Source organism: Capricornis sumatraensis, chromosome X, assembly GCF_032405125.1.
Source record: "Capricornis sumatraensis isolate serow.1 chromosome X, serow.2, whole genome shotgun sequence".
Classification (NCBI taxonomy): Eukaryota; Metazoa; Chordata; class Mammalia; order Artiodactyla; family Bovidae; genus Capricornis; species Capricornis sumatraensis.
Window position 1 is genome coordinate 136,523,017 of NC_091092.1, and position 11,157 is coordinate 136,534,173.

Here is an 11,157-nt window from a genome sequence, read left to right on the forward strand (position 1 = left end):
ATGGTGGGGTAGGGTGGGGGTATCTTTTCAAGAAAAAGTATTCTTCATCACCACACACAGCCTCAAGCCTATGGTGACAAAAATGATCCATGGCATAACTCCCATAGTTGTTGCAGAGGTGAGGCGTGAAATGTGCAATTCTTCACTTAAGGAGGAATAGCTGATGAGGGATAAACCACACTGGTGTCTCATTTAAAAATTGGTAACTGTATATTCAATATATATTAAAAACATACTTAAGTGAATTTGCACTTAACCCATGGATTAACACAACTCTTTTAAAATCAGCATTGAATTTACAGACTGTCCTCCCTAAGGTTATGAGTCCCCTGCAGGTGGGGGCTGGACCTTTTGCCTTTTTGTGTTCCTGACAGAATGTAGAGTGTCATAAACATTTCATGAGTGGATGGGAGTTAGGGCACGACTAGGAACACTACTACGTTTTCATCTGCAGTCCCAGTTGGCAGCCCCTCTTATTTGCTAATCCTTAGCCTCGGGTGCAGTACGTTGTTCTAATCCTGAATAGCCTATGACGAAAGATGGAGCTTAAAAGCCTGGAGAATATCCAAAATGATTTCAAGTTATAAATGAAACCTCCTATCAGAACAGAGTATTGATCCCTGGATCTGATCAAGTATAATTTAGACACCAAGCAGCTCTTATGTCCAATAGGCTGTAGTCTACTCTCCCCAAGTGGAGGGTGTATAAACGTGGTCTTGTCACCAGCTTCACAAGACAGTTTACTTTAGACGTGGTTTTTTCTCAAGAAATATTAGAATCCTTTAAAAAGGGGTGATTCCCCGTCTGTGGCTCAATTTTCAGTTTCCAGATGCAACACTTGGTTTCTCATAATAACGCCTTAACCTGTACTTCCTCAATGGCATTTAGGACCAAAAAACATGCGAACAGTAACTCCCTTCCTCAGCGGGTGAGAAATATGTGCTGTGACGAAAATGGCTACCTCCAGCAGAAAGACTACAGCCGTCATTTCTGTAAAGATTATTTCTGTCTGATGAAGTATAAAGTTACTCTTAATAGATTTTCAAAACCTGTTAATTATCATGTTTGCTTTCTTTGAAAATACACAAATATTTTGAAATATAGAAGTTTAAGTTTGTTGGATTTTTAAAGTCCGCACAGACACACCAATGGAATTCATACCAAATGAAGCACTCCAGACTGCTAAGTTCATGTACTAACTTAACTCCACGATATTCAAGATAAATGAGTTACTACTATAAACACTTAAAAACAACCAACAGTCGTATTATGCTGCTGTAAGTTGAACAACCAGTGTGTGGGTGACTGATACAAAGAATTTCAGGGGCAAACTTAGAAATCCCTTAAAAAACAGATGTGAACGGAGAGTGAGTTGATGCAACCATTCTACATCTGGGAAAAATATTCTCCTGTGAATTCTAGCAATGGCTAAAATACCGTGTTTTAGAGCAGGACCATCTCTAACATTGTGACTTCAGCCAGACCTTCAAGGTTCAGGCAAGGCGGACAAGAGGAAGGCTTCAGGCAGGGGAATGGATGAACTCCAGAATGGGATTAAGTTGTCAAATGCCAGAACAGTGAAGCCTGCTTACATGGAACACAGTTACAGGTCAGAACAATGGGAATTAAAAGGAAAATACTTAAAAAGTTAAGACACATACTCCCAACACATGTGCGCCATCAAGTCATAGGGGAGTTGAAATTATTCTGGATCAAGGTCCAGTCTGAAAAAAAAAATCACAACAGCAAGAATCTGGAGAGCAAGACACACAGACACCTCAGGTTGGCAGAGTACATTGCCAGTGTGTGGCTGTATTTTCTTCAGGGGTCACTACTATATTTGATGGACTTGAGAAATGCTGGTAACTTGTATAAAAAGCCTAATAGAACACTTTTAAATAAAATATTGGACCAGGTCAAAGTTGAGCATCCTGTGGGCTCTCAGGTCTATGCATCAGTATTTAAAACAGGGAGGGAAAAGAGCAGCTCTCTTCATATTTTCAGCAAAGGTCTTTTTCAGAAGTTCAGACTTTTTAGATCAAATACACAGACAATACTGCAGTTAAAGGAGAAACTCAGGGAGGGCCTCCCACTTCTCTACATGGGAAGAAAACTTAAAATGATGTGCCGTCAACTGCAAGGTACAAACGGAACTCAGAAGAGCACGCGCTGAGTACCCTCTGCTAAGTGGCATGGAAGGTAGGTGATCCTGGACATCCCTGTTACATTAGGAGCAAAATTCAGTTTGGGGAAAATAGTTTACTGTACTTCTCAGAAAAAAAAAATCATTTCTATTTTCTCATCTCTGACAAAGCAGTGCTTAGGAAGTCCAGCGCCACCAGGCCACCTTCATCCGGTCCCATACGGCCGACAGTGAATCCAACGCGGGCCGCACGTCCAGGATGGTGAACTGGTAGTCTTGGTTGACCTTACCCCCATCGTAGTAGTCAATGACATATCTCACTTCCGTCCCACAACGGTTGATGATCCAGTCGTGTCTGTCGAAAGGCAGCTCGTACCTGGAATGAAAACATGCTGGCGGAGGTTACCACGCCTGTGGGATGCTGAGCTGGGGTTTAGGCGATGAGGAAGCCAGCAGGGCAGCGCGTGGGGAGGCCGGCTCTCAGGGTCCACCTCAGATGAGAGGTGAGGCTCCGATGAGCATGGTCCACAGTGCTGCAGGAAGGTAGGGCTGGAAAGCGGGAGGTGCCCCCATCAGCGGACAGCTACCTGCTACAAGGGAAGAAGGTCAATGGCAGGAAGCACAGCCAGGCTGGGGAGGTCAGCTCAGCACCTGCAGAAATGCAGGTGAAAGCGAAAGTTGCTCAGTCGTGTCTGACTCTTTGCGACCCGTGGACTACACAGTCCATGGAATTCTCCAGGCCGGAATACTAGAGTGGGTAGTGTTTCCCTTCTCCAGGGATCTTCCCAACCCAGGGATCGAACTCAGGCCTCCCGCATTGCAGGTGGATTCTTGACCAGCTGAGCCACCAGGGAAGCAGGTGGGAGCTGTGAATCCATGACAACAGGGAGCATGGAGTGCACAGGTGGACAGCAGGAGTGTGGGAGGAGCAAGGGGGCAGTGCAAGAACACAGAGAAGACGACTCCAGTCAACACTCTGAGCAGTAGACAGGAAGTAACCCCAAGCTGCCTGCAGCGCCACCTTGAGGGAGCACAGGAGGTCTGCAGCTGAAAGTGAAGCATGTTTCGCAAGATGGCACCGCAGTTCTTTGACTGCCTGGTTTTAATGCCAAGAGCAAGCAGACCGTGACCTGAGGAACAGAACATTTCTGCAGGCACTCACCCCATCCAGGAGCGAATTCTTGCCCGTGGCGAATACTCTTTCGCTTTGCCTCCAAACCGGATCAGGGATGGACCACAAGGACACTCGCTAGAAATCCCCAAAGAAGAAATATCTACTAAGACAACTCTCTTTCCCTTGAAAAACAGTGTTGCAGTTTCTCCATGACACACATTTTTCTGTATACATTTTACATAATATTAGAGAAAGGTAACTGAAAAACCTCACAGAAATATCCCTATTTGCTTAAAAAAAATGCGGTGTTTTAACTTCTGGATCAAGTGCGTGCCACTCCCTCCCCTTCCCTCTGAGTATCTGTGCTACTCTTGGCAGGAGTCTGGGTCAGGGCCTGTCCACATGTGTACTCTCAGGAAAAGGGTCAGGTATCAGGCATAAACTCTCCTCTTGCACGAAGAGCAGTTGGGGTTTCTTCCAGATGAATGTAAGAAAATCCTATGCTCCTCTCTCATTTGAAACCAATGAGCAATCTTCATGAAGAAAAAAACCGTTGCTCTCCCTAGGAACTACTGTAATCAGTGTTGGACCATCTCTTTAAATAACTGTACACAAGCTGACGGGTGGGGGGACAAGGTCCTGCAGAGACAATCTACTCACTCTCTGGGCAGACCCTGGGCTTGAACTTTCTAGGTGCCCTGCCAGCCCCCACCCCCAAGCTCACAGGGGCCCCGGGGGCTGCAGGGGGAGTCTCCTGGTCATCTGGCATGAGGCACACAGCACTGTCCCCTGCAGGGGGAGTAGAAAATACAAGAGGCTACTTGTCTTGGCAGCTGCTGTCACTGTAAAGACAGGCTGTGGCCTAAACAGGTCTCTTTAATGAACTGGGATGGAGCAAAGCACCCCACGTGTGATGGGCCCCCAGCTAAGGGCTAGCCAAGCTCCTTTCATTCTCAGCTTTAACAACAGCATACTTGCAGCCTAAGTCTCCACATCGAGTGGACTTTGTCCAAGAAGTTAATCACATTTTGCCACGAATTAAAAACATGAGCCCCCAATCATGACAACATCTGGCTCCACGGAGACATGCCCCACCCCCTACCCTTCTCCAGGTGGAGCCCTCAAGCGGGCACCATTCTGGAAATGCTCACCCCAGATCGACTGAATCAGAAATCCTGGGGGTGGGACCCAGCACTCAGTATTGCAACAAACCCCTAGGTGATGCTGAGGCAGCTCAAGTGTGAGGATCATGGCTCTGAACAGACTGATAGCCCACTGCCACTAACAACTGCATTTAGCTAGCCTCCCAGAGAAAAAGTGTGTAGTTTCTCAGTCGTGTCCAACTTTGCGACCCTGTGGACCGCAACCTACCAGACTCCTCTGACCATGGGATTCTCCAGGCAAGAATACTGGAGGGAGTTGCCATTCCGTTCTCTAGGGGATCTTGTTGACACAGGGATCAAACCTGGGTCTTCTGCATTGCAGGCAGATTTTTTACCATCTGAGTCACCAGGGAAGCCCCATCTCCCCAAGAAAAAATGATCATGTGCAAAGATGCCTCTTGATGTTTACTCCTGATGGGGATTCAATACATGCTGCTGTGTGAACAAAATCTCCCCCAGCTCCCTGGGGCAGAGAGTGTTTTAGAGTTTCTCGGCCCTGTGCTCTGCCTGGAATGGACTGTGATGCTCCTCCTGTTGAGGTCTGTGGCCTACGGCCCCTCCCCTTGCATGTGGGCAGGCTTGTGACACCATGGGACTTCCCAGACTCGGTCATCACAGGAGATGCAATGTCCCTGGAGCTTTCTGTAACTCTAGCTCTGGGAACCCAGTCACCATGGTGTGAAGAAGCCAAAGCAGCCACATTTAGAGGCCATGGGCAGGCGTCCTAGCTGAGAGCTGGCATGGTATCACTTACCAGGGGAGTAAATGGGGCCTTTGAAGGCTTCCAGCCCATGGCTGTCCAGCCACACGTGACCACTAAGTCTCGGTGGCTGGGACCCCACTCTTCAGGGAGCAGAGACCAGCCATCCCTGCTCTGTCCTTTCTGCACTTGGGACTCACTGAACCCACAAACATACTTAAATAGTCACCATTTTACATGGCTGAGCAGGGCAATCTGTCACGCAAGTCACTGAGACAGGCCTGCTACCTAAAATGTCTTAATAGAATAGCACAGTGATGGACTAAAACCCTTCTATTTCTTTCATAGAAAGCAGCTATGAAATTAAGAAGATGCTAGAAGAATGGTTTTCTTAAGATCTCGAACATACTTACGCAGCGTGAAGGGCTTCCCATTTCAAAATCTCCTTCCAAGCTTGCTCATTATTCTGGTTGTGAATCCTAATGATATTATACATGTCTTTCTGACTAATATCCTCATCCTTCCATTTCCACCTAGGAAAGAACATTTGGTAAAACTTGACAAACATTACTGCGAATGCCATGTATTCATTTCACTGTGTCACCAAAAATCCGATTTATCCAAATATCCAGGATCCCTCGATTTTTCAAGTGACACTTTTTAAATTAGTATCACAAATTTCCTTTTTCTAAGTATTTTATGTAGGGTACTTAAAAAAAACTTACTGGCTGTGATGGGTTAGTTTTATGTGTCAGCTTGATTGGGCCATGGGGTACCCAGATATTTGGTCAAACATCATTCTAGATGAGATTAACATTTAAATGGGCAGAGCGGGCCCAGCTCTCAAAGCTGAAACAGAACAAAAAGGCAGAGCCTCTGCAAGTAAGAGGGAACTCCTTCTGCCTGCCTGCTTTCCAACAGGGACATCGGTTTCTCTTCCTGCCTTTGGACTTGAACTGAAATATAGACTCTCCTGGGTCTCCAGCCTGCCGAGCCGACTGTGGTGCGTCTCCACCTTCGTAACCATGAGTCAGTTCCTTACCACAAATCTCTATACACATATCAAGATATTTACATCTTATTAGTTCTGTTTCTCTGGAGAACCCTAATACCTTGTACTTCTATTCTGGTTAAGTCTGAAAAATCAGTTGGTTAGCATAAACATTTACTGTACACCTGGGGGATAAAACCTCTAACATTTAATTCTTAGATTAGATTCATCTAAAAATTAAATGTTAGAAAGGTTAGATTCACAAGCAAATTTATAGCCTCAGGAATATGCTCACTCACTCACCCTTTCCTTAACATCGCATTCCAGAACATCTGTTCAGAAGGATAAACCCACTTTTTATCTGAATCTGCCCTCGGAATAGATGATTCCTCTCTCACAGTAGATAGTGGAAACGGCTGGTCGGGGGCTGGTGTCTGATTAGGAGGTGGCATCTATGTAAAATAAGTGGGTTTAAAAAAAAAGGTTGGAAATACAAAGTAGAAACAAGCAACATAATTACTTCCTGGAAAGCAAGGTATCACACACACACACCAGCTTCCTCATTAAACCAGCCACATCAGTTTCAGGCCTCTCGGTTGAGCCAGAGCGCAGAAGCTCTTTTCCTTGTTGACTTCACATAAATGGTAAATACATGCTACAGTCAAACATTTGGTCTCTTTCTCAAGATTAGAAAGTAAAAACTAATACCATGATGCACTGCTACAAATTTCTGGAAAAGATGAGGCGATAAATGTGTGTGTATTGATATGTATACAAAACAGAATACCACCACTTTCTCGATGGCATTCTGTCACTGGCGGTCACACAAGGCTGGCACCCAGCTGTGCCTTAAGAGGCACCCCAACCTTGCAGTGTGCCTATGGTGTTTCCCCAAACCAGCAACACCTTTCCGAACTCTAGCCATGCTGCTAATAGATCTCTCGCCCACCTAATACTCTACCCCCAAAGCAACATCCTCTGGCATGGCTGATTCCAGGTCAGCCTGCTCTGGCGCTTGGGGATAGCCCATGGCTTTCCTAGGCGCTCTCTGAAACTACACTGAGTGACACAGTCTAGATTTTCACTATGGATGGAATATCAGACTTCTCCGTTTTCAAAGGACAGAAGGATCAATCCTAGCAGCCTGTAGTTTGGGAGCCTCTAAGAGCATCCCTACATTAAAAACTTCTGGGCAGAGGGGCTGGTCGAGGGTTACCAGGTTAGAAGGATCCAGGTTCTCCTTACTCCTGGCCTTGGCGCCGGTGATGGGACACTGCACATACTCGTAGGCGCGCTCCTGGTGCGCAGGCACAGAGTTGGTTTTGCTCCCACAGGTTGAGTCCGATGGCTCAGCACTCACTGGACAGCCTGAAACAGATCAAGGGTGAAAACACTGTCACCACAAAGGCAGGACATCTGGCTCTCAATCCGGGCCCCGAAAAGTTGAACGTCTGGCGAGAGATCACCGGCAGAGACAAAGTCAGGATTCTACTGATCACAGCTGCCAGGCGCTAAGCTGGCTGACAATCTAACAGCCTACAGACCAGGAAGAGGCGCCATAAATTAACCTTCTCCTTAGAAGAGAAATGGGTACCCATTCTCCTATTGTGTTACCCCCCAAGAAAAACAAACCCCCCGAGTCTCAGCACTGGCAAGAGTAGGTACTGCCCACAGCAGGGGTTTAGGAAATGGAGCAGGGAGTTGCTATGAGCTGTTACAGAGGTACCTTTGGGGGCAGGGCGCCCCCGTGAATGGGTCTCCCCGACTTCTCTATTCCCCAGTTCCAGACAAGACCCAACGCCCACCAGGGCACAGGAGGCTAGGCTTTCATTATGGATGTCTTCTCTCAGGGACTGGGGACAGGAGGTAAAAATGAGCAGAGGAGCCGTCCAAAAGGCTCGTGGGGAAAATCCAGGATGTGCTGTGCTTGTGCCCTGTTCCAGGACAAAAACAAGACCACTTGGCTGAGGCTCGATTCGCTGTCAGGAGACAGCAAGTTCATCAAGCAAAGGCACCCACTAAAGAAAACGTCCCCCAGTCCACGTGGGATCCAGATGCCACTTCGAGAACAGCAGCGGGCGGAGGAGTCAATGCCTAAGGATCCCGGGTGCCACTGGAAACAAGTGTGTGGGCCGGGAAGGCGGTGTAGACAAAGGAGGCAGGCAGGCAAGGGGAGAACTGTGGCCCAGGAAGACATAGCTCGTGGAAAGGAACCCTTATTTTGGGCAGCAGCAGTGAACACCAAGGAGACACTGAACTCTGGGCGCCCTACACGCAAAAGACAAATTTCCGTTTACTTCCTTTCCTCTGCAAGGACCCTGTAGAGCTGTCTACTGAGGGGTGGAGGGAGACTTGTTCCGCCCCTCTCCTCGCCAGTCTCTTCTGGCGCACTGGTCCCAATTGGTGTTGGAAAGAAAATCCTGTTTATGTTTTTCATATCAGAGAATCAGTAGCCCCTTCAGTCTCCTACAGATACCCACCTTCTTTCCTAATGGAAATTCATCTGACTGACAGCTCTCCTAGGAACACAGCAAATGAAATCAGACCCTAGACAGCACTGTGTGACTTTCTGGAGATGCTCAGAACAGACACACACCTGCTTCGTCCATGTCTGCCTCCACTCTGCCTGTAAGGAGAAACCCTAGAAGAGCACCAGACTGGTCCTTATTCAAGGCCCCAGAATTTTCGCTGGTTTTGCCACTTACTAGCTGTGTGACTTGTAAGTTTCCTTAATTACGAAACAAAGGGGTGGGGGTGGGGGACGTACCATGCAGGATTTTGAGGATGAGAATGTAAACTCCAGTAGGCAAAGGATTTGTCTGTTTTAGACACTGCTGTTCCCCAGTGGAAAAACAAAACACACAGAACCACTCAGTGCTGAGCACAGGGTGGGCAGGGAGCACATTCTTGTGGGCTGACTGAAGGAATGAACAGCTCTAACACAGCAAGCGTCAGCACTAGGTAAGCACGCTAACACTGCTTCCTGCCCTCATGTCTGGAAACAAGAAGTCACACATCTGGTGGGTTCAGACCATACTTTTACAAAGACAATCTAAAGCAGCAGGTGGACCAATGAAAAAGGAAAGCATTTCAAGTCTCTCCTTTGCACCTGAAAAAATGGCAATGGCTTCTTCTTTACACAGAGAGTAATCTAACAGAGGGAGGAGTAAAGCTGTATGGATAAAGAAAGACAACATGATCTAGGCCAAAGCTTCTCAGCCTGGGCAGTCTCGCCATCTGGGGCCAGGTGACTGTCTGTTGCAGGGTCTGCTGTACACTGTAGGATATTTAGCAGCACTCCTGTCTTCTCCTCAGTAGATGTACCCTCCCCTCTGAGTTACGACGTGCAGAAAGGCCTCCAGGCATTGCCAAGTGTCCTCTGGGCTGAGGGGGGCTTGCCTCCTCAAAAACCCGTTAAAGTAGACAATGGCAAATTGTTGCCCACGATCTTCAGTCATGACCATGCTGCTGCTGCTGCTAAGTCGCTTCAGTCATGTCTGACTCTGTGCGACCCCATAGACGGCAGCCCACCAGGCTCCCCCGTCCCTGGGATTCTCCAGGCAAGAACACTGGAGTGGGTTGCTATTTCCTTCTCCAATGGAGGAAAGTGAAAAGTGAAAGTGAAGTCGCTCAGTCACCTCCGACTCCTAGTGACCCCATGGACTGCAGCCCACCCTCCTCCATCCATGGGATTTTCCAGGCAAGACTACTGGAGTCATGACCATAACCCTGGGCAATACTATATCCTCAGCTTACAGGTGATGATGGGTTGAGACTTAGAGAAGTAACTTGTCTACAGTCAGGTACCTTGAAAGTAACAACAAAAGGACCAAACCCAGGTCACCCCACTCCCAGGCCCTAGGAGCCTCACCAGCATGCTATACCGCCTCCTCAGAGCTCTTTTGGAGAATTCTCTTTTTATCTTCTAGATAAATGGTCCATTACCTTTCACTTTCCCTTCATGCATTGGGCATCCAGACGTTGGGGCTGCTGTCTGATGATCTGAAGCAGCAGGGCCAGAGGTCTGAACTGTAGAAGCAGCAGGGGTAGATGCAGACAAGCCCATGGTGGGACTCCCAGTGTTGAATCCAAGCAATTCTAAATTCACACGGGCCAAACCAGAGAGATGAATGCTTGATGCCTGGGTTCCCACTATTCTCTTAGTATTCTTAATGTGGCCAACCCTTGTTTTTCCTTCTTGTCACCTTTATAGAAATGTACTGGGCAGGGGCTCCACTTCGCCCTCCACTTTGATGAGGGACAGCTTTAACAGATCACCCCCCTTTGGGACATACTAGTGTGAAATCTACACCTTTGGGAGGACGTTTCTAAGGGTGTGCGGACTTGGGGGGTGAAGTGAGGCGGTCCCTGAGAAACCATGTCATAGCGAGGGGGCTATAGATCCGGGGTTGAAGGGAAAAGGGTCCCGAGGTGGTGATCCGATGAGAGAGGAAGCCCACCGAGTCCAGACTAGACCAGGGGCACTAGGGAGAGGGGAGGGGCTGGGGGTCTGGGAAGAGTACGGCGCAGAAAAGAGACGAGAGGAAGGAAGGAAAGGTCAGCGGAGGGCACAGCGCGGCCGCGGTCTTCCTCGCACGGTCCCCGCGCGTGGCACCGTCGAGTCCCGGGATCCCAGACACCGCCCCCGGACTCTGCTTCAGCCAGCCTGCCCCTCCGCACCTGACTCCTGTCCCCGGCTGCCGGTCCCGCCTCTAACCGCCAACTCCGGCGCGGAGTGGCAGCAAACCGCCGCCACCACCTTCCCCTCCCCTCGTTCGGTCACCGCTGTTGCCCGGGTCACCGCCGGCTCTCGCTCACGCCGCTACTTCCTCTTCCGAAGGCAGGACTTCCGGGCGCGTGGGAGGCGGGCGCACCAGCCGAAGGGGGAGGGTTTCTGTCCATCGCAATGGAGTAGACCCCGCCCCTCCTGTCCTCCTCGGCCTATAAAGGCAAGGCCCCTCTCTGGCCCCGCCCCTCCTGGCGAGGCCGACCTGAGACCTTCCCGTTTGAACAGGCTTGCCCTAGGGCGAGGCGCTTTAAGCTGCG

General features: G+C 48.7%; 1 protein-coding gene across 1 annotated transcript; it reads right to left on the reverse strand.

Annotated features, from left to right (window-relative positions):
• Positions 1-1,946: 1,946 nt before the first annotated feature.
• HCCS (holocytochrome c synthase) lies at positions 1,947-10,910 on the reverse strand. The gene is made up of 7 exons (XM_068962903.1): positions 10,792-10,910; positions 10,057-10,209; positions 7,328-7,479; positions 6,415-6,563; positions 5,534-5,653; positions 3,306-3,392; positions 1,947-2,519 (listed from the first exon to the last, which is right to left on the reverse strand). The coding sequence occupies exons 2-7, from the start codon at positions 10,175-10,177 to the stop codon at positions 2,321-2,323; spliced, it is 828 nt and encodes a 275-aa protein (XP_068819004.1). The 5' UTR covers positions 10,178-10,209; positions 10,792-10,910; the 3' UTR covers positions 1,947-2,320.
• Positions 10,911-11,157: the final 247 nt, after the last annotated feature.